Source organism: Anas acuta, chromosome 7 (genome assembly GCF_963932015.1).
Source record: "Anas acuta chromosome 7, bAnaAcu1.1, whole genome shotgun sequence".
NCBI classification, from domain to species: domain Eukaryota; kingdom Metazoa; phylum Chordata; class Aves; order Anseriformes; family Anatidae; genus Anas; species Anas acuta.
In genome coordinates, this window is record NC_088985.1 from 20512822 (window position 1) to 20536545 (window position 23724).

At 46.5% G+C, this 23724-nt stretch overlaps 1 protein-coding gene across 2 annotated transcripts; it reads right to left on the reverse strand.

The window, feature by feature from the left end:
• Positions 1-1260: 1260 nt before the first annotated feature.
• On the reverse strand, positions 1261-18904 carry CXCL12 (C-X-C motif chemokine ligand 12). 2 transcript variants are annotated; one of them, XM_068687886.1, is made up of 5 exons: positions 18744-18904; positions 14467-14584; positions 11015-11101; positions 7258-7355; positions 1261-5161 (listed from the first exon to the last, which is right to left on the reverse strand). In XM_068687886.1, the coding sequence occupies exons 1-5, from the start codon at positions 18802-18804 to the stop codon at positions 5130-5132; spliced, it is 396 nt and encodes a 131-aa protein (XP_068543987.1). In that variant the 5' UTR covers positions 18805-18904; the 3' UTR covers positions 1261-5129. The 2 variants fall into 2 exon arrangements, with proteins under 2 accessions (XP_068543987.1, XP_068543988.1); XM_068687887.1 differs by lacking the exon at positions 7258-7355.
• Positions 18905-23724: the final 4820 nt, after the last annotated feature.

A 23724-nucleotide genomic window follows, 5' to 3' on the forward strand; every position in this document is an offset into this window, starting at 1 on the left:
GACATTTCCCATGCTGTCTTCTGACCTGCTCGGGCCTAATTTATCTTGCTCCTAATCAGTGTCAAGATGGCTGAAGCCATGAGTGCAGCTGATTTCCTTCAGCTTGTTAATATTGGAAAGCTGCCTCTGAAGAGGGCCAGATGTGTTAATAAAGGTGGGTTCACCACTAATTCCAGGCAGCCCCTTGAATGTGCAGTTCATGGATACATTGCCATGATGTTTTGCCAAGGAATTAAGAAACCAAACCTTCACATTCTAGAGAAAATAATTGATGAATGACACAGCACAATGCTCCACTGAACATGCGGCCTTTCCTTAATATTAATGTGTAATTTTGTAGCTAATTACTCCCAGTGCACTTCCTGGTGGCCTGGGAATCTTTCACGGAACATCTGCACACACAATTACCTGCTCAGTTTTTCATAATCTCTTACTAAATCATTGCTGGATTTGCAAGGGGACCATCAAGCATCTGAGCTTCCTTTTCCCTTTTTTGCATGTCTTTTGCCTTGTGTCAATTTGTCCAATATTTATTGAATAAGGTCAGTAAGACTCAAGTGCTGTTTCACTGTCGTGAGATACTTAATTACCTCCAGCCTTTGCTCTACCCAGAGCTGTACATGGGGATGGGATTTACCTGTGCTGTTGTGATGAGCTGAGGACTGGTATGTTCGAGCAGGGCAGCTGCAGAGGGAGCATGCTATCTGCCCCATAGCCTGCTGCCTGCCTGCCTTGACCCTGCTGGGTCCTGGAAAAAGCAGCCCCCAGAAGGGCATTTTATACAACACCTGCTCTTTTGGTATTCCTCAGGGTCTTCAGAGAAACCATCCCTTCCCCAGCATGGAGCTGGCTGATGATGACCTCTTTTCGCTGGGGAGACTGGGATGCTGGAGTAAAAATGATGAGCCATTTCCCACTGTACCCACTGTAGTCAACTTAATGTGGGAGAAAAGTTGTTAAAAAAAAAAAAAAAAAAAAAGCATAAGCATCTGTCTAGGAAGGAAGTGTTTAAGCTTTTCCTTCTGAAGATAGCTTTTCCTTCTGAAGATAGCACTGGTACCGTCAGTCTGGTAGGCTGCTGCTCCCTGCAATCCACTGGGCACTTTGCCTTAGGCCTTAGGTTTCCTGAAGGGTCAGAGCCCAGAAGGCTGCTTGGAAATGATCTTGAAAGTGGATGCTTGTGCTACATCCAAATGGATTTCTCATGGGAAGTGTTTAGCTGTTCGTGTGTGATGACAAACCATGAAAAGCAAGTAATCGTCTCATTTAGATAGCCTTTTTTATTAAGAAAATGTTAAGTGCATACACATTTACTGGAGAAATTACAACAATATAAAAGTGTTTATTTTCAAAATATTCTATGAAAGGAGTAATTTCAGAAGCATAATAAAACTCCTTCATAAAAGCTGCCTTACAGGAACACAAATACAAAAACCTTTTCACATTATTTGGGAAGTTTTTTTTTTTTACTTAATAAAAATATAAAGTACAGTATTCACCACATTCTGACAACACTGAGCTCTTAAGGAGTGGAAGATGGGAGGTTCATGCAGCCCTTTCCTCATGATAAATATTTTTCTCTGGCCACCAGTTTCATGTTTGCAGGCAAGACTTGTGTCAGTGGGAAGTTGGTTAAAAAAATAAAACAGATTTTTAGATAATAAGTTCTCAGACACCCCTGATTACTGTAAATCACATCACTCAAAACAAATTGCCAGAGAAAAGAAGGACCCTCTGTTTCTGACAAAGGGAAAATATCAACAAAAACTTCTGTAGGAACTGCATTTTCAACAAAATATGCACATTTTACTTGGAATATAGCCTTCATTGTAAAAGACCAATGAACATTTGCTCAAACACCACATTAGTTAAAAACACATCAAGAAGTGATCCTTCATCCTTCCTCAGGCAGAATTCAGATAAAATATTCATACATACAAGTATAAAGCTAGTATAAATAATTAAAAAAATGGCACAGCAATAAATACCAACTATTCTTCTTTAAACAAACAAACGGACAAAAAAGAAAAAAGAAAAAAAAAACAACCTTAGGATTTGACAGCTGCACTTTGAAATATACCACACGTGACACGACAGTTTCACATTTATGGAAGCTGCTTTTTCAGCACCAGTTCAGTGTTATCTCTTTTCCCTCCTTCCCTTCACGTGTGGTCCCTACATCACTCCCATCTCCACATGCTTCCTTTCCCTGATTCGGTCTTTGGTCAACAGTTAGAGGCAGAAAGGAAAACCTAGTGCTCTCCCTGAGGGGGGCTGTGTTAGTGCAGCTTCTCGGCCTGCTGGGACTGCGGTGTGCACAGGAGGAATAATAGGGCACAGGGCAGTGAGGAAGTGTGATGCAGCTGTGTGATCAATGTCCCTTGTGTGCAGGGCACGGCTGCTCTTCCTGATACAATGGTTCTCTTGCAAGTAATGCCAAGCAAAAAGCAAAGCTTCCCTCTCAGGGTTGGAGTTTGGACTAAAGAAAGAAAAAGCTTTGATGAGGTTCTCATGTAAGTCTTCAGTTACTCCTGGCCAGGTCTGTGCCACCCCTGCGTTCGCTCTGTGCCTGAACTCACCCCTGTGGAGCTGTGCTCCAGCTGAGCAAGGGACACAGTGCTGGCCCCAGGAACAGCCCCATGCCCTGAGTGGTCTTAGCTACATGAGCAATGAACTGTCATCGGCCCCACTCACAGAGTCTCAATAAATGCCTGAGGACAGATAGCCCACAGGCACCCAGAAGAATGTCACCTGGCTGTAAATGTTCCATAGCATCGCAGGGGGTCCCTTCCTCCCCACTCAAGAGCAAATGTCCTGCCTTTAGCACAGTCTGCCCCTGCAATGCCCACAGGTTTGCCCCTATGAGTTTGTTCGCCCAGGCTGCAATGTGAGTTTGGCCTGTCCCCAGGGGCCCTTCCCTGCTGGCATTGACCTCATTCCCTATTAACTGGGACTGGAGCAGGGCACTGGCAAGGCTGTAGAGCCACAGCCAGTCACTGGGCAGCCGGTGTGCCCCTTAGAAGCAAAGGATGTGAGCTCGTGAAGGATGCACCTTCCTGGGTGAGAAGGGCACACTTTATGTCTGTGTCAGCACCAAGATTCGCCCACTTTCCCCAAAGCCAGTCCTGTTCTTCTCTTGGCAAACCACTAGCTGTTGAAGATGCGTGTGCAGGGACAGCAGGTGGACCCTAGGATATATAGCACAGCCCAGGAAGAATACAAGAAACTCTAGTTTTCTCACAGAACTTCTTCCTGCCTTTATCTTGACAACTGAGGTGCTGACCCTACTCACATAGAAATCAGCAGCTCGATTCTCACCAAGTGCAGCAGTGCCAGACCTTCCAAACTGGAGACAAAAACATTTAAAGCACCAGTGTGGTGATGGTAACAATAGAAGGAATGTCAAAGTCGCACACACATATTTTAGGCACAGCAGTTGATTTCTACTTCAAAGTAAACAAGGTGATGTGGTCCCAGCTGAAGCACTCTCTCTAATAGCACCCTTTTGCAGAGAGGAAAGTACTTACAAGATTTTTACCTGAATCCACATGGAAATAAGGTAGTCCCCGGGTAGCCAAAGTGCCTCTTTGGCATTAAAGGTGTCTGCCACAGAAAGGAGCATCTAATGAAACACCCCTTTCAGTGTTCCTGACACAGGCTGTAGGTAAGAGGGAAGATCCTGTTTGAAGCAACCCTCCAAAAAAACATACAAGTTACAACATTTTTTGTTTACAATACAGACACAGATACATACAAACACAAGTATTGTGCTGCACAGATGTGCTTCCCCCCAGATGTCTGTGTGCAACACAACGTGGTTATCATGGTACTTTAGGTGTCTTTTGCCATATACTATATAGCAAAGGTACTTCCTCACACAGGTGGGAATCAGGAGAAAGAAATTTCTGGCTGAGAGAGGGAACTGGTGCAAGAAGTGGTATTTGTTCCCAGGTGTACTTTGCAAAGAAAATCCCAGAGGCTGTGCCACTCACCAGCAAGCAGAAGCATGACCACCAGTGAACAGTGATTGTTAGCCTTCATCTCAACACCCAAGAAGCACCAAACTGGGCAGACACTCAGTATTTCCTCTCTTGCCCCAGTTATCTCTTTCCTCCAAAGACATGGCAGACAACCTCTCTGAGATCTACACAGAGCAATCAAAAATGTTACCACCCTCAGGCAGGTGTGACTGTTCAGTATCTGAAGCTGTTGGTGAAGGGTCACACGAAAGCTCCTCCATCTACTTCAGCACAAAGCCAGCCGATCTGAAATCACCTTCTGTGGACGGGTGGGAACAGACACCTGGTGCATGGCAGCATCTTTGACTCCTCCAGCAGTTTGCAACATGATCCAGCTGTTAGATCTTTAATAACCCATTCCTTTTTTGTGCTAAAATTTGTCATCAGAAACACAGGAACATAGGAAATGCCAAGTGACATCAGATCAGTGTTATGGCTCCTAACACACTCAGCTACTACAAACCGAGTACTAGCACTGTGCAGTACCAGATGTGCTTTGCCCCGGCTGCTCATAATTGCCACCGAGGTCTATGGTCTTCAGAGAATGGCTTAGCCCTGCAGCCTTGAATTCAATCCTCCAGCCAAAATACCTATAATCACCACCCCTAATAATGCTGCCCACTTGCATTGATATCTGATGCTTTTTAGCCTTCCTATGTTCTTGGCCTCAATGACTTCTGGGGGAAAGGAACTCTTCCACTACTTACACAACAACATTGCACTGTACAGTTCATGTCCTTCTAGGTTTAAATCTCCAGGAGACTTGCATGAACCAAAGAAAGTTAAATAAAGCAGGACCTCTACATAGCAAAGGAAATAAAATATTATATAATAACATAGGGTTAGTTTAAATTCATATTTGCCCTCAGTGCTAGGTAATCAACCAACTGTATAAAAACATTTTTCTCGAAATCAAATACATCTTACTATATAAAAATAGCACTGTGAAAGCAAGCCAATTTGTGAAAAAAAAATAATAATAAAATAAAAACACCTTTGGAAATGCATGAAGCGTTGCTTTTGTGCTGCATGATAACAGTGAAATGTATTCATTCCCTAATACTGGTTATCTGTTCTCTGGGTCCTACAGTAAGAACTCCTGTAGACGGCTTACAATGCTTGCCTCTTACATCTTGAACCTCCTGTTGATGAAGAACAGAGTGAAACACTATTAAGGTCTATTTCAGTTGCAAAAGCTTTGATATCAGGCCTAGTCAAACAGCAAATTTGCATCTGGACTAACCCAAAGGCATTTCTTTTGCAGTCCCTCCAACCAGTATGCACCAAACAGTTTGGGAAAAGTTCTCCACAAGGAGCTGCTGGGGCCCAGAAGGGCAAACCCAGCCACGGGAGTTATTTTGGGCAGGTTGTGCTCGTCACAGTTAGTAAGGTGTTCAGAGCTAATATAAGAGGAAGGCTGGCTAGGAAGCTTATTCTGGACTTGAAAGCCAGAGCAGAGAATTATCGGTGGGCAAAGACACTTAGAAAAAAAAAAGGCAGGAAAAGGAGGGATTAATCATCTGTGAGAGGTCCCAGTAACGGAGTGAGTGGCACTGGGAGTGCCTCCTCTCCTTCCCCACCCCACAGCTCTGCTGGAGAACCTGGACTGCATCTCTTGTGCTCCACAGGGGTCTGCAAGGGTGCCAGGTGTCTGTGTGGGTGGAGGAACACAGAGGACAGCCCACGCTCTGCTCTTGTTCAGCTCCCGTGATGGGGAGGATGGAGAGCAGAGGCCTCAGACCAGTGTGAGCACGGTACCCAGGAAGAGTGGTGGGTTAGGGATCACAGCACAGTGCAAGTGTTTTGTGGGCGTGGATGTGGACCAGATTCACTCAGAACAAGGAGCCAGGCTGTGCTGGTGGCCTCCAGCTTTTGTCCGAAGTGACCCCTATTCCTGCTCCAACTGATTGATCTTTTACCATCCAGACGAGGTTACTAAAGCTGAGCTACAAGTGTCAGAGGGTAAACACCAGGTATTCAAAAAACCCTGATGTCTTGATGTCTTGCCTCGCCTACAGGAGCTAGACAAAGATCCCTTTCAATGCCTGCTTGGGCAAGTAAGACTGTGTAAACACAGCCAGCAATGGTTGTGGCTACTCTTGGTGAAGGTAGCCTCAGAAAATTCATCTAGGCATAAAGAGGGTGACTAAACCATAAGAAAGATTTTCCTTTTGAAAATATTCTTTCCAGTATCCCACACCGGTAGCCCTAACTCTTTTGGTGCAGAAAGGCAGGACACACTATCCTGATGGGACAAAACAACCTGGGACACCCAGAGGGTTGGTGTAGGTAACACCAATCTCTGAGATTTGTCTCAAATCTCCTACAAGAGAGGTGTTAACTCACCACTGATGCAACGTTTCATGCTGTCACTGCCCAATGCTGCATTTGTCATTGAAAAACACCAGTGCCAAATTCACAGCTGTTATTTATAGTTTAACTCTGTCACTTTAGTAGTGGAGGAATAAGAACAGCTTAAAAGACAGAGGACATCCCAACTTTTACTATACTTTTGACTTTGGCCTTGCTTCAGGGCTCTTTGGCCTCTTTGGGTATCAGTTCTCCCATCTGTAAAATGGGATGGCCAGGCTTTAGGCAGCATCTCTACAAAGGAGACTGCAAGAATGAGGCAGATCATGCCCAGAGACTGCTGACATTAGAAACCATGGGGATATTGCACAGATCCCTCTGGGAAGTTCAATATGGGTAAAATGCATTATCCCAAATGTTTTTGCCCAGTCCCCTCCTTGCCCTGGTCTCCCTGTGGAGGAAATCAGGCATACAGATTGGACAGGAATCAATGTCCTACTCTACGTATGATTGCAACCTAGTGAAAAACAGCCAAATATTTTGTTGCATTCCTCGTGTCCCTTAGAAAACTGAAATATGCAGTGCCATTAAAGCATGGTCACTTTGAAATGAAATAACTTAGCCAAACTCCCCCTTGGTGTGACAAAACTGACATCAACACAGCCACACTACAGCTTTACACAAGGGTTCAAAAATTCTGTCCCATTCACCCCCACCACCACTGTGGCTGAACTTTTCCCCTGCTCTAAGAGCTTTATCTATATAATACCCCTTTGCAGGGAGGGTAGAGTTGTTATCTTCAACAAACATGGGGAAAAATGGAGGCCTGGACAGGCTAATGTATTTGCCCAGTATCATATAGGATGGTCTGTGGAAGAGCAGGGATGTGAACCTGGGGTATCCCAGCTCAGAAACTAATGCCTCCTACCATTCTTTCTCCCTGGAGACTTTAGTGGTGTTGCACGGGAAGGGCAGAGTGGGCCCCGTTTCTTCTGTTGCTTTTTTTTATGAGTGCGATGACGTGGTCTAAATTAAAAGAAAAATACAAAGAGACTGCCGTAAATTATCCATATACAAAGGCCTTATTCACATTTATTCTATGTCCCCTTCACATCTTGCTGGCAGGGTGAAAATGAAGATAACATCCCCCTCCACATGCCCTCTGCCTCGGAGGAACACAAGGCAAATGGAAGTGCCCTGGTGACAGGCCATTTGCAAGTCCTGGGGCCAGAAGTTTTTCCCCAAAACACTGACACCTCCCCAGATGCCTGCCAGAACTTGTTAGCCAGGAGCCTCTCTATCAACATGGCACCCAATGAGGTACAACGAGATTGGAGGGGGCTGGATTTCTGGCTTCCCACCCACCATTTCCACCAATATCCACATGAGCCGGTTGTTTTCCTATGGGATTTATGGGCAGTCAGTGCCTTAAAATGAGGCTGTGGAAACATTAGCCTACACTGTACCCCACTGTGCAGAGCAGCCACCCAGCACATGCTTGGTGGAAGTACCAGGAGGCTGTTGTTTTGGTGTCTTGCACTCCGGCCCTTATTTAGTAACAAGATTAGAAACGAGGAAGAGCTGCCACACTTGGGTTTACAAGTGCTACAGAGGAAGGCAGCAACAGGGCTTAGCTTTCCTCATAACCAGCCCCTGGAAGTCAGGAGTTTCCTTTCCTTTCTCCCAAAGGGCTTGGAGGAAAAGCTTTTCCTATTTGGCTTTGTTATTTTCTCCAGATCCATCAACTCTCTTGTCTGTGCCAGAAGTAACAACTGAGCTTAATGAACTCCAACATCTTGGGATGAGGGGAAGTTTTGAGCAGTCAACGTGACAATGGACAAGCCAGGATCATTCTCTGATCTCTGCTTATTTTGGGCTCTGTTAACTCCACAAGGGCCTGATTTTGCAAATCCTTGCATGAAGGGAAAAGGGAAAGACAGTCAAGGTGGGACTGTAAATGAGGACTGGAATTGCCTCGAAGTGGTAAAGGATTTGCTAGCTGATTCAAGAAAGGACTGATTTGCCCCTTGTCTATAAAATGGATGAGTGTTGGATGATGATTGGCCACAGCAGTTGCACAATGATTTTTAAAGCCAGTTAAGGAGTTTGGACTCCTGACAGCTTGAATGTATTTTACTGATGTCTCGTAAGTACGTATATTACATGGAGATGTGATGAATATCAAGCAATAATAAAGGCTAAGCAGGATTAATGAGCAAAATAATTCCTTACTAAAAACCATATCTACTTTCATAATCACCTGTATTAGACTACTATGCTCTATGACCTTTTGATTGCCTTTAGCTGTAAATTATAACACAGAATATACTCTCAAGTGGAAGCACTGGTATTGATTAAGATGTCTTGACAGTTTGGATTTTACTTAAGCAATTACAAGAGCCCTTTCTACAAAACGTATTGATTTTATTCCAGAAAAATAAATTCCCATGTACAATTGGGTTTTCATAACATGAAACAATTAGCCATTTTATTGCTAGTGCATATAGGGTAATGTCACATTTCATACAATTTCAGTACAAGTGAAAAAATATAATATATGGCTGATTGAAACTGATAGCTACATTAACATTTATAGATCTATATAGATTTATTTTACAAGCTGTTAGTAGTTTAGAAGGATATCGGTGTTTTAAACTACCAACATTCATATGGCTCCAATTCAAATATATGAATTGCTTGATGCGCTATAAATATATTCCAAATACATTTTGTTGAAGAAGTCAAAGCTGTGCACTAAAATATATCAAAAACATGCCTCGTGAAAATGCTACAGACAGAGCCCTGACTGTCTATGGAGCATGAAAATGCCACTGATGCTAGCATTAATAGTTGGAAAATGAAAATAATGCCATGATTACTGGGATTAGGTGATGGAGATGTATGCTGTGATCTTATTTAATAGAATTGGGACCAAATTCTTTTCTGTTAATCAATGTAAATCAGGATGAAATCCACAGAAATAGCAGAGTTGCTTCTGGATGAAAGTTAGGTTAACCAAAAAACAGAAACTGGTTGGAGATCAGGTGTAGGCTCACTGGTTTCAGTAGAGCTGGCCCCAGATCTTCACCAGTGGAAGTGAGAGCAGAAGGTGCTCCAGCTGTGTTGTTCCCCATGGCTGGCAGGCAGGATGTGAGCTTATAATCACATTTAGCCAACCCTGCAAATTTCTTAAGTGCCTCCTAAGTTTCAAGTCTTATGAACAGCACCAAAGGCTTCATTGGGGCTGACAGCAAACAGAAACTTAGGCAGGGACTTGAGGATTTTCCAAGGACGGGGAAAAAAGTAGCCCAAGCCCCTGGAATAGTCAGCATGGGCCACATCCTGCTCTTAGATTCAGCTGTGCCCAAATCCAAAGCCATCCTGCCAGCATTAACATGGATTACCTCTGCAGAGAATTTGCCCAAAGGATGAGAGGGCCAAGTGCTGGCAGCAAAGAAGGCACTGAGCATCGGATGAGATGGGGAGAGCTGGCAGGGCTGGAATCACAGTCAGTTGGTAGCTGGCTTCCCTTCCTCCTCCTCCTCACTCTTGATCCCAAAAGGGCCGGATAGAAAAATGTCTCTGCCTTTGGTACCATTTTTCCCCTTGGTTATTGTAAAACCACAGGGTAACAAAGACTTTTTCTTCCTTTACTCCTCTCTTAAAGGATGTGTGTGCATAGCAGACAGTGGAGGGCGTTCAGCTACCTGTACGGCCTCACACCTGCCCTGGGGCCATACCCTTCCCCACCTTTCTCCAAGAACTCACTGCTTTTGCAAATGACTTGATTCCAACCCTGCCTTTATCCTACAGAGGCAGCGGGGACAAGGTTCAGCACGGTTACAGCAGGTTACTGAGGGGTGGCAATGTGGTGGCAGTGGTGGGAGGGACTCTGAGTGCACAGGTGGGCTTGCTGGCCAAACTGCCACTGCAGGACCAACTGCAGCCTGGGGCCCTAGGGCCCATTGCTTCTTCTCATCTTCTACTCCAGAAAAGCTGGAGCACTCCCCTGCAACTCAGCACAGAAATGCTCTCTGTGCTGCTCTTGCTCACCGTAAAATTTGACTGAGACAGGCTGGGTCCTCCTCAGGATAGCCATGACCAGCCACTCGCAAGGGGAATAAAGTTGGAGGAAAAGAGTATGAATTCGCCAAGCATGGCTGGCTTTGTGGGAGAGCCTTACTCATGGCAGCACATCTTGCCTTGGCCGAGATTATTAGCACTCCACAATGGCCAGCAGAGAAACAAATTTTATTGCCAAGATGCACTCAGCTTCATCCGCCTGTGCAAGCAGACCCCCAGTGTAACATGGAGAAGGGGCTCCAAAGAAATTGGAACATTACAGATTTTGAAGTAATTGTAGTTTTGCTTGGGGAAGAGGAGGTGTAAAGGAAGCATTTTCCTTGGGAGAACGGCTCTTTTTAAAAAAGGATGAGTTGGGGACCTCAGCACAGAATCTTTAGGATGGATTTTGCCTCAAATCCCAGCAAAACTCTTAGTTTAACATTTAGGATATACTAGAAGCTGTTGTTTTAATACAGACCAGGTCAACTCCAAACCCATCTTCAAAACAATATCTGATTCCACGAGTACTTTGTCCGCATGGTTAAAGCCAGCCCTTAATGTTCTACCCTTGAATAACTCAGGATGTGTTAGCTGTTAAGTCCATTTGTCTCTTGCCTTACTTGTTTAAAGCTTTCTCCAGATATTCCTGGATCCACTTTAGCTTGGGATCAATGCACACTTGCTTGCTGTTGCTCTTGAGCCTTGCACTGCCAAAGGAGAAAAGTCAGGGTGAGTCTCATGTGTGGCACCCCTCAGCCCACACCCTCCCCCACCGCACACCTTATTCTGCACACAGGTTTGCAACCCTATTACACACAGTAGAGCTGTGTCCAACTTCCCTGGGTGTCAGCGCTGCTCTCAGATGACTCCTACAGAGGCTGGGAGACCCCTGCCACCCTCAAGGAACCTACTCTAAATACAGTTCGGAGCACTGGTAGGGTTTGTCATCCCCAGAGCTGATTCCTGTGCTGGGGTACATGCTGAGGAGATGACATGCAGAACTTGAATATAAGTTTTCCAATTCCTATCTAGGCTGCTACATGTTCAGTGCTGGGAACAGCTAAATTTCATTTGAAAAGGTTAGTGTGGTAAATACAGGTCATTTCTGCAAGGAGTTAATTAAGAACATCTTTCAGATTCAACCACAAAGTAAATGTTTTCACGTTTTGAAGATGGACACCAAACCATTTCTCCTGAGTGTCCTGAAAGGGTCTGGTCACCCCTTCACTTTTTGTTTTACTCTAAGGCTACTCAAAGGCTACAAGGCTCTATACAAGGCTATCAGGCTACATGCAGGAAGATAACTGTGTTCCACCATAGTACCAGAGACAAATATTCCCTGAATATATATTCAGTCAGCACTGGGAAAAAAAAAAAAAAAAGCAGAAATTTCTTGAGGGGCTTCTCCTGCATGTCTGAGCTGCTCCTTCCCAGCCATACTTTAGCTAATTTGAATCTGCTAAGAAGTCGCAGAAAAGGGGACACCTGTCAGAAGAAAATTCCCTGTGATGACCTGGGGTTTGGGCTACCTGCATTTTTCATACAGGAGCAGTATGAACAGCTTGCCACCCATACGAGGAGGTCTGACCCTCCAGGGCCTCTGAAGAGTGCGGTGATCCCTCGCTTTCCTCAGAAGGCCCTGCCTCTGCCCCAGCTGCTCAGAAGCCTCCCCTTGCCATGTAAAAGTGCCAAGAACAGCAATTTCATGGAAATGCCCATAGGAGTAAGTTCAGTTCTTGCTTAAGCATTTTGTTGAATCAAGGCCAAAATGTTCCCGACTTCATAAAGCGAAGTCTGCAGAATATAAAAATGTGGAGTAAGAAGAGGTCAAAAAGGCTCCTTGGTCTGAAGTTATGCAACAACACAGTTGTAACATAAACACATTGAAGATCCAGTCCTGCAAGCCCCGTGCCAATAAAGTGATGAATGGGCCTAATTCATATTTCCCTTACAGTAGTGCCAAGCTGGAGAATTTCCAGTGAAGTGATACCAACAGTGAGAATGGATTTGCTGATGTTAGCAGTGCTGGGCAAGTACTAAGCTGGCCGTATGGAGTACAGAACCAAAAGCACACGTAACCACCCTCCCGCCACAGGAGATGGAACTCCCTTCATCAAGGATTAAGACACTGATTTTTTATACATTTATTTCAGAGTCTGGCAGCCCCTGCTGCTTGCATGGCTGTGGCATGTGTAAGGAGTGTTCGTCTGAATGGGCTTTGGTGTATTCTTTAGGATGCAATTAAGTGCATGCTAAAAATGCCTATTCCCATGTGTTGAAAAGCAGGGAAACTGGGATGGGCTTCATAGAAACAGACATCCACAAAGGAGAGTTCTGGATCTGGGGAGATGACTCCCGGTGGAACTGGAGACAAAGGCCTGCTCTTAGGCTTTTTGTTCAGATACAATTCCTCTCAAATATAAAGGGAAATGTACTTGATTGAAAAAGCCTGAGCTCTTTCCTTAAAAACCTATATGAATTCAGTGACATTCTCTACTCTTGCAAACAGCTTTTAAGTCACTCAGACTTTCACTGTGTAACATTTATCTAATGAATTCAGAGTGTGGTTGAGCTGAGAAACCATTTCAAGCATCAAAATGATAAATTAGTTTTGATTCCATTTCAACTCCTCTTTTAGCAAAGCTCAAACTTTCAGGAGCATTTGGAGGGAAGTTTTTGGTTTAAGTACCTCACATCTGTAAGTAACAGAAAGATGGTGACCTGTAGGTTCATGTGTTCTGTGTGCTACTGGATCCTGTTCCAAACAGACACACTTGGATCAGGAATGGGGCAAGAACACACACTGTGTTTCTGTATTTCATGCTCTTAACCATTCTCTAATGACTATGATCCCACATTAATTAAGAGAAAAACTATATACTGTATCCAATATTAAGTGCCTGCTGTTTTCTTGAATCTACTTCAGAAAATTCCAGATCTTCTACAAAGCCTTAGCATTGGGACCCTTATGACACCGACTGACAGTCCCAGAACACAAATCCATACACTATTTGCCTTTTGGATGCTTGCCTCCAAAATTGTTTATAGGTAGAGATCAGAGTTAGTCACAGCTGGTTTTGCCATTTTTCTGAATGGAAATTATTTCTCAGCTGGGTTTTACATTTTTTCTTACTGTCCTCCACCAAGTCCTAAGGCAGAACCACACATGTGAAAATGTAGATGATCTACACAAAAGTGGTTTTAAAAAAAATAAATCATATGAATAAAAAAATGTTCATGAATTGATGCACGCCCTTAAATACATCTGTATATTCCTGAGAAATATCACATCAGTTTTCTTAATGCAGAAATGTTTTGGATGACAAAGAATGGATTTTTACAGCATTTAATTTACAACTGGAACAGCTCAACGTGGATCCACACAGAGCCAGTGCTGGGAGCACTGCACAGAAACCCAGTGCAGTTACTGAGATCCCCCTTCCAAGGTCAGTAGAAGTTGATGGTAGTAATGCTCCCTTGCAATGAAAAGATGAATGCTGATTTTTGTCCCTCTGAAGGAGGGATTCACCCATGAAAAAATGATCTCAAATGACCCCCTTAAAATCACACACAGAAAATAAAAATCAACAACCCCATTTTTCTGAAAACCAGTGTTTCTTTTTAGCAAAAAGGAAGAGGTGATTTTCCATTGGGAATGCACTTTTTCTCTCCTGCTGTGATCTGTGACATACTGGAGCCAGACACTGCCTGCTAAGCGTGACCAGACACAGATCACTGTAAAATTTTTTCAGTTAAGGTGTGAAGCTGTATGTACAAGGCAAGGGACTGCCTGCCTGATGTTCCTACTTACATACCTGTGGGAGAAACATGGGATCACGGGGAGCTCAGAGACAGAACACCACTAGACACATTCAGAGCTGGGTTCTGGGGGCAGGTTGGGGGGTAAAGCAGTGTACAGGGTAAAGAGGTGAGCTGGGAATCACAGCATGAGACACTGACCTAACTGCAGCAAGGGGAAGAGCTGACCAGTAAGCAGAGCAGGAACCAGCTCTGTGATTCTCCCTTTTGACCCCCTAGATTTGCACCCAGCTGGAAAGAGTGAGAGACTTACACAATCTGAAGTGAGCAGTTGGGGGTGGAGAGGATTTTGAGGTGCTTAATGTTGGCTCTGGCCACGTTGCTCTCGTAGAATCGACAGGGACATCGGTAAGTCAGGCTGACGGGTTTCTCTGTGGGACACAGGGAGAGAAAGGACATGTTACTGCCTCCTGCTCCGGGGCAGCAGCACAGACACATAGACCAGGCACGACAAAGTCCTCTCTTGCCTCCCAAATATGCAGGTGGAAAAAAAAAAAAAAAAAAAAAAAGTAGAAAATCTGTAGCTTTGGAAGAGCATTTGTCCACAGCTCACAGCTCAATTCTTTCACCCCACTACCCAGCCTTTTAATCCTGGTGCGTGGGATTTTGGAAGACAAAAGAAGAGGGAGAGAAAATGGAGATAAGAAAAGAAGAAGAGATTAGAATAAGGAGCCCCTCCATTGTGCGGGGATGCTCCTGGTAATTAGACAAGATAAAGGCCAAAAGAGGGGGCACTTGTCCTCAGTGTTGTTCTTGCCAAATGATTTTGACCCGAGGCCAAATTAGAAGGTAGCCAGAAGAAAGCGATGAATTCCAAAGAGATCAGATCAAACCGGCTCAACTCAGGTGCAGGCTTTCAGGAGGGACAGAAAAGCCCCGAGTCCTTCAGCCTTTCCCAGGGCCCGGTGGCTGACCTTTCCCCACCGCAGCCAACCAGTACTTTCGGAGATGCTCGCACAAGGAGGTGCGAGCGGGAGATGTAGGATCACAGTGGTTTTGCAGGAGAGATTTGGGGTCTTTTGAACTTCCTCCAGCCCATGGCAAAGTAACAGCAACTTGGGGAGACAGCTCTCTGGCGCCGAGGTCCCCGGGCACTCATCAGGGACCACCGGGCTGGAGGAGAGTCTCATCAGCAGCATCACGAGGCTCAGAATTAAGTTTATCCCCTGGGTTAAAAGTCAGCAATATATATGCATGCAGAACTGAGGAAAGCTGCCTGGCTTTCAACACAGCATCTGATGATGCAGCCCTGCTAGATGATTTCTCCATGCAAGGACTTAATCACTGGCAACCAAGTGCACGTAAATGAAGTCCTTGCTGTGTGTGGAAGCTTCGAAGCCCCATGCGCAATACAACACAAACACAGCACCTTTGCCTGGGAGTCTAGAAGGAGCCGCCTAACATTTTAAATGGTAACACTGGAGCAGTTTTCAGCCTCTGGGAAGAAGTGAATTCATAGAGAAGGTCCTAAGCCACGAGGTCTGGCTCATGGTGTTGATGGTCAGATCTGTATCTGACAGAGCTTTAGATCCCACACAGCAATCTGCCATCCTGTGTATGTAGCCACACGGGAGCACTAGCAGCATCCAAGCCCTGCTCCGTTAAAGTTAGATGAAGAGCTAAAGAGCAGGAAAAGGCCTGGAATCCCTAAGCTCTCTTCTAGGAAGGTGAGAAATGACACAGCTTTTCAAAGTGCAGCTGATCTGCACATATTGCATATTTACTAACACCTGTCCCTAGCACACATAACCACAGACAACCTGGTGACATTACCCTGTCCTCAGGAAGGAAAATCCTTTTTTTCTCCTGAGCACTTCTAATGAAAGAAGAGCCAGGGTTTTATCCCATTGGCAGACAGGCAAACACAGAGAAATTCATCAGTGGGGTTCTTCCAGATTCACACCTGAACCAGGACTAGAAGTTAACAAAATTGGAGGATATTTTCCACCAGTTTCATGGCAATACATCAATCCAAATAACAATATAATTTATAAGTGAATAAATGGGAGAAGGAGCTCCCGTCTGTCATGTGAAGGGAGCAGGAGGGCTGCAGGGTGAGCCCCCAAACACGTGCTATACAGACCAGTGCTAGTGAGGAAGGGAGGGAGGAAGCGCACTAGGATTTCTCACTGCTTATCTGTGCCTGAGAGCTATGCATAAGTGCACTTACATGTATATAGGAAAGGGAGGCTGAAACTGCATGCAGTCATATAGCAACTCTCAGCACAGCTGCAGAGGAAGCACCTCTGCAGGCTCGTACTGATGAAGTGAGTTGAAGCTTTACCCTAAACAGCATTCAGATCTGTGACTTGAGAATGCAATCCCATCTTCTCTGAGACCAGGAGAGCAACTTTCGATCCCATCCCACTCACTTGAGATCAGGAGAGAAAGCTTAACCATGACCAACATGTCTCTAAATCCCGAAGCTGTTTCCTGCCCAGGAAAAGGCATCCAGCACCGCGAGGCAGAGGGGGTGCCCAGCACTGGGTGTCACCCAATGCAAGGCGCAGTGACAGTTCCCATGCCAGCACAAGAATCCCTTTGGCATTTCTGTGTTCCTTGCTCACTGACCAGCAAGAGGCATGGATCAGCAGGGATGGCAGCACAGGCACCGGGGCAGCTCTCAGCACCATTCCCAGGGAGCCGACATCCCCTGCCTCTGCCTGGCTCTCGGAGTGTGGCTGTGGCTCACTGTGCTCACAGTAAACCTCCTGCCAGGGAAACCCAGCGCACACAGCGCTCCCCGACACGGGAACCCCTACAGCAAGAAGCAAACGGGACACTGCTGGTCCTGCCCTGTGGCTGACAAGCGCATATTTCTTTATCACATTTCAAAATTTGAAACAAATTGTTCCACATGTAGTAAAGCTGACTAAGCCAGTAACTCTATGGGCTTGTACTGCAGGAGTGGATGCTCCATGGGTTCCCCGATGTCTAATGAACACTGAGCACAAGGTGAGGCTACTCTCTCGTATGGTCTGTTAATTGTACTGTTACATGAAAACACCAGCTTAGCTTTCATGAAACTGATTGTGCATAAAGCTTTTGGGAACTTTATCTGTCTAGCACATTCGCTTGAAATGGGTGACAGAAGAGCTAGACGCTATTCAGACACCTCACCGTCACTCCTGCAGCCACACATCCTTAGACAAAAAGAAAAAGAAAGCAACTTTTTTGGCTCTTGACTAGCAGGACTTATGTTTTTAATAGTTTGACTGTTTTCTGACCCAGAGCTGAGTTTTGCTGGCTCTGAACACCCACCCCTGCTGACAAATTCTCTCTAACCCGATGTGCTCACTGAAATCTGCCCCGCAGGGTGGACGCTTATCAAGGCTGGCCGGTCAGAGCGAGGGAAGCTCTGACCAGGAAAGCAAGCTGGGCACGAGAAGACAAACCATTTGAAATAATGCAAGCATCGTTTTACTCCTGTTCATCCAAGACTACATTTGGTGGTATCAGGAGAGGACTGACAACTTTTTAAGTCCAGAACAGCTCCAGTTCCCTGGGGGATAAGATGGGGATAGGCAAAACCAGCTTTACCAGGATGGCTGAGAACTTGGAGCTCACCTGCCCTCCAGGACAAGACAGCCCTGCATCTGGATCAGGGTTGAGAGCACTACTTGATGTGCAAAGAAACAGGCAAAAAGCTGTTAGCACCACAAGCCTGTGGTGTCAGTCCCCTTACACCAGTTTTTCTCCGACAGCTCTAAGCTGTTCCTCGCCCGAGCAGCCGGGCCCCCCACGCTCGCCCTGCCATGAAGACACCGCAGCGGAGCGCCCCGGCCACACGGCCTGCCCCCGCCTTCGGCACCGAGCTATTGGGATCATCGGGAGCAATTATCTCGCTCCGGCTAAACAAAGGGGCACTGGGAGGGGGCCCTTCCCCGCCCCGGGGGGGGAGAACACCCAAGTTTCGGTCCCCGGAACGGGCCAACGCGACGGGACCGGCGGCTGCTGGGGACGCTCGGTGCCGAAGAGGGGACAAATGTGGCACACCTGTACCAAGGGAGGACCGGGGTTTCCGAGGCCGAGAGACCTCGGAGGCTGCGGGCAGGGGTCCCGCGGCTCAGAAGCCCCCGCCCGGTCCGGGGACCCTGCGGGGACAGGCGGCCGCGGTGGCAGTGCCCTGTGGCGCTCGTCGGTGTGCTGCCCGTATAGTCCCGGTGCAGTCCGGGGTCCCCTTTTTGCTCCTCATTCTCAGAGCCCCCCAAAACCTCCCCGCGGGGCTGCGGGAGCGAGCAGGGGATGCCCTCCGAGCGCCCGCTGCTGCTCAGCCCTGCCCCGATCGAGGGAACGGGGACAGACGAGGCACGGGACCGGCCGCCTGGTTCTCATTTCTTGCAACAACTTTTTTATTTTTTTCTATCTCTTTAGTGGAAATCAAGGCGCACATTTTGCAGCCCAAACGCCTCCCTGCGGAGCGAGCGCTGTCGGAGGCTCTCAGCTCCAGCACCCCCCGCATCCCCTCGCCCTCCTGCTCTGCCGGGGGCTTTCCGGCGGGCAGGGGGGTCCCGGCGGCATCCCACTTACCCTCCGAGAGGGAGACGAGGGCCAGGGCGAAGGCGAGCAGGGCGAGGGCGCGGAGCTCCATGCTGGGCGCTATGCTGCTCGTCCCGGCGGCGGCCGCGCTCTGAGCGAGTCCCCTCCTCCCCTGCCTCTATAGAGGGGCCGGGGGAGGGGAGCAGGGGGAGTAGCCAGCCTATGATTTATTGCCCGTGGCATGTTATTACATCCTTCCTCTGTTAAAAAATGCTTGGAAAGGGACCAAAAAAAGAGCGAGGGCTTTCTCGCTCCGCCAGCACCGCGGTCTCCCCCCTCCCCGGGAAGCGAAGAGCCTTCCCCGCTCCCCCCCGCCCCATCCCGGCCGACGGGGCTGGGATCTCGGGCACTGCAGCCAGCCCGGGCCGGGGCAGAAAGCTGCTGCTCCAAAACCCCAGCCTCGGCCGGCTCCGGCCGTCCCGACCCCGCAGGTCCCGGCCCCGAGCCGCCAGGCTCCCCCCGGGGACGCATCCTGCCACGGCTCGGCCTCCGCACCCGGAGGAGAAAAATCCCCCTTCGCTCCCGTGGGCGAGAATCTAGGCTTACACCGGCGCCCCGGACATCACATCCAGCGCCTCATATGAAGTATCCTCGAAGAAGTTTTTCTCGGGGATTTTTCTTTTTTTTTTTTTTTTTTTTTTCCTATTTTTTTTTTGAGGGGGGGGAGGCAAAGAGAAGGAAGCTTTCAGTTTTGCTTTTGCATGCTTAGCTCTAAATACCACCTTTTCACCGTATTAGCCGGTCCCAGTTCTCCATCTGCTGCCCCATTTCGCCCCCTTTGTGTTGCAGATGCTGCTGGGCTCCCTGGCACCTCGGCTGAAAACCCCCAGAGCATCGAGAGCCCCGAGGTCCCAAGGGTGCGCTTCCCCTGAGCTATCGCAGCATTGTCAAGTGTAATTGACCTAAGCATGTCCTCGCTGCCTGCAGTCCGAGACCATGGGGCCCTGTTTGTTGGCATTCAATACTTCAAATAAACATCGAGGCTTTGGTTGAGCTGGGACCCCTCAGCTGCATTTAAAACAGGCGCCCTCAGAAAGGTTGGGATGGGGAGGGGACCACCGGGTAAAGCTAATCCTGGCCTGGAGGTGTTCAAAGGACAGGTCCACGAAGGCACCAAAGCCAGCAGCACAGTCAGATTTTACCCCGGGTAAAGCTCTCTCTGCCACAGCACAGCAGGCTGGAGGCATTGGCCCGAGGGAAATGCCTGCACTGACACCGGGCTGGTTTCCTCCACCGGGACACAAGCTGAAAGGCAATTCTCACACCCAGCTCCCCTAAACCTAGCTATTTGTATTTCCTTGTCTCTGTTTGCCAAGGAGCCCTGAATTTGCTCAGGCTGATCCTTGCTCTCCCCCTCTCCCTAGGCGAGATAGCACAGTAGCGTAGGAACCCGAAGCACTGAAGGGGCCAATAATCGCCACTGGTGCTCGCTGCGGGTGCTCTGACAGTTGTGACATTCTGCAGGGATGGGAGAAGTGCAGGCTTAATCCCAGCGCAAACACTGCTAGGAGCACTGCTGTCCCGCCAGCGCTCCGCCTGGCACACGGGGACGTCCACCATGCCATAAACGAGTGTCTGCTGCAGCTGCTACTGGCACGGCGAAAACACACAGCCCCAGGATCTCATCGAAGGGGCTGGATGGACACAGAGTGAGCTCAGAGTTACATCTGAGTAGTGGTCTCCCTCCCCCCTGCTCCCCCAAACACACACATGTGCTGCAGCCGAAGCGGAAAACTGCTGGGACCCTCGGAGGTGCCTGGTGCCCTTCAGAGCCGACTGCAAGAGCTGCAGCACGCAGATACAGGGGTCCCCTACACCTCCACCCACGGTCAGCTTCAAACAGCTCCCCCAGAGGGGCTGCGGGGGCAAGCTGGGGGAGCTGACCCGCACCCAGCGCTGTCTGCATTGCTTTGCTGATGCAGTCCTGCTGCTGGGATGAAGAAAAAATCTTCATAAAAGAACTGAGCTCACCCGAACAACGAGCAATTTGTGCAAGCTGCGATACTTTTTCCACTGAGAACAAATCATTACCTACAGCACAACGATTCTGTGTTTAAGATTTAAGCAGCAGGAAAATAACAAACACAAAGCAAAACAAATCAAAAAGTGAAAAAAGAAACTCAATGAGGGTCTTGTCATTTGCCCCCCAATCTAAAACTATGATCTCAGGGAAATCTAAATGATTTATACACTGAAAAGAAAGTTGAGTGACTTGGTAAGGGTTAAATCCCACAAAAAGCTCGTTTTAACTTCATGTTAACCCCCACAGAAGTACCTCATGCTCTTCTGAAGGCTCAGAACAGGCAGCCTGAGCCCTCGGTGAGCCGAATCCCACCCCATTCCCAAACCAACGGCAGCCAGAGCTTCCTGGCGGCCACTAACTTTAATCTCTTATCTGAACACTAACAAAGAAAGGATGAATTCAGAAATCTTAAAAATAGACCTGCTGGTGATTTCAATGCAGCTTAAGAGCCTTTTCTAATAATACCATATTACAAATTTTTAGCCTATTTGCATCAAATTACATTTCTTCTTAAACGGGAAGATGATAACATTTCTGCTGCTTAGAATTTTAGACTGGCATAACTCAGCACTGAAATCATTATCGTCTGAGCTCGCTTTAGATCCCCACAGATTATATCCACAGTAAGCCATTTCTGGCCAGTACAACACCACTCAGTATTATTAATTTTTGTTGTTGTTGTTGTTTGTTTGTTTTTTTGTTTTGTTTTGTTTTGTTTTTTTGTGAGTTAAGGATTAAGCTAAGTGTCCTTGAGTTGGGAAAATAATATCCCTGATTTCATCTTGTTCTCACTAATGCTATTTGACTGTGATCTCCCATAATATTTCCTGGGCTTATTATCTGTAACTAAACGTATCATTTTTTGGATGGCCACAGTTTTCATGAAGGATTTCTGTTTAAATGGAGTTAAGATTCACTGTGCATCTCAGCAATTGAGAATAAAATACATTACAAATCAAGCATGTAAATCCCAGGAAATTCAGTGATCTAGAGTTAAGGTAATTTACATTTAGAAATCTCTATGTATTAGGCTGTGGGACTGCACAATTAAGATACCAAATCAACCTTATCTCTGCTTTGCTGTAACATCATGCAAGAGCCCTGACGATAACAACTAGCACAGATTAGTATCTTTGATGCAGATTCTTTTCAAGGCACGGTTTTTTAAAGAATGTTTAAACTGCTTATTTCCACATGCTACGAAGCTGTGACAGAAAAGAAATGAAAGAAGCTAAAATGTTAACATCGAAATTGTTTAACTATTGCATGGCATCCTTAGAGTGCAGAGCTGAGAGTGTTTGGAGAATTTCAGCGTTCTGATATTTCTGTGTGTTTATATTCTTTTCTAACTCAATCTAACACTGAAATTCCTTGTGTTACCATACTTTCAAACAATAATAATAAAAAAGCATCCACACAAAGCTCTTCTTTCTTTAGTTACTCACTATGTATCTTTACATTTACCTCCATCTTACTGCTTACTGTCGTTCTTGTGTTGATTAAGAGTTTTGTTTTCTTTTGTTTTTTAAATAAGCCTTGTTTTTGCAACTTTCCTACATGGGTGATATTTTTTGTCTGCACTAGTAACCAGGTGAAAGCTTGAAAGCTTTCCAGTATTGCTGAGCACTCAAGCAGCAGCCATAAGAGGACAACTCTGGAGTAGCTTGAAGATCTTTCCTGACTCCTGTCTTTGACCTTCTTGTTTGAAGTGCTTAAAATAAAGATTATTTTCCCTCCCTATTGTCCTGTCAAGGTTCCAGCCTCCTCTTTTACAAATGTGAACAGAGCTTTTAGTATTAAGTATTTGCAGCAAAGTAGCATGAACTACAAGAAGTGATTTGTTGGATCTGTCTGCCCTGCAGAAGGAAAAAAAAAAATCTCCCCAGATCACCAATTTTCAAACAGAATCGCAAGAGGTCTGCTCTCATTGCAGTAGAATAGCCTCAAATATTCGTGTATGCAGAGAGATCCATAACGCGTGTTGGCCCCAAAAGATTCCTTGGAGGGCAGAGGGAGAGATCAAATAGAGGTCAAGTGAGTAACTGTTTATAGATGGTTAACTAGAGTGACAGAGAACTGTGGTAGCTGCTTTTCTAACAGTTTAAAAGGTTTAAGCTTGCTTCCCTGGGAGCTTTGCATGTGATTCCAGTGCATGTGAAATTGGCCCTTAAGGGCAGAATTCATCCCTCCTCTCATCCCAGCAGAGCACATCCCAAGATGGTCTAACCTTTCATGAAGAAACTCAAAACGTGATAAATTTTGCTTGGTTTTAGGTTTTGTTACAAACATCGTTCTTGGCCTCACTGTGAGGAGTTTCCTGAAAGCTTGGGGTAGAGCAGAGCCAAGTTTGGCGTGCTCTGCCTCTCTCCGACGCTGCGGAGGGGATTTGGTTCCAAGAGCGCTTAAAACTGTGTGGCTTTGCTTGGGTTTCGCTTGGAGTTTTCAGGTTCACTGAGCTTGCAGGCCACTTCGAGGAACCTAGACCTCAGCAATAAAGGTTCGCTGTTCCCAGCAAGAAGAGGCACCTGGGATGCTTGGCCAGGGCCAAGCTCAGTGCTGCCTTTATGCTCTCTCCATGGGAAACTGGTGCAGAGAAGACCAAAGCATCACAACAGAACAGACTTGTGTCTGAAAGGAAAAGATCTAAGCCCAACTGCCAGGTCAAAATGGTCAGAGGTCCTATGGCACCCATCTCATTTCGTTTAGGATTTCCCTTGACTGCACAAATACAAGTCGTCTGTCTCTTGGGACTTTTTAAGTTTGTTTTTAATTTAAGATAGGCATGAACAAAAAGCCATAACCCAAATATCTATGCACCACAGGGATTTTCAGGCTCTGAAACAAACTTTCCAGCTGCCTTCTCCCTCAGCAAGGTCTAGGGGCCTCATGGCTTTGTCTACATTAGCAACTTGTGTGGTGTAGTAAGAACAGACTTAGAGAGCAAAGCAG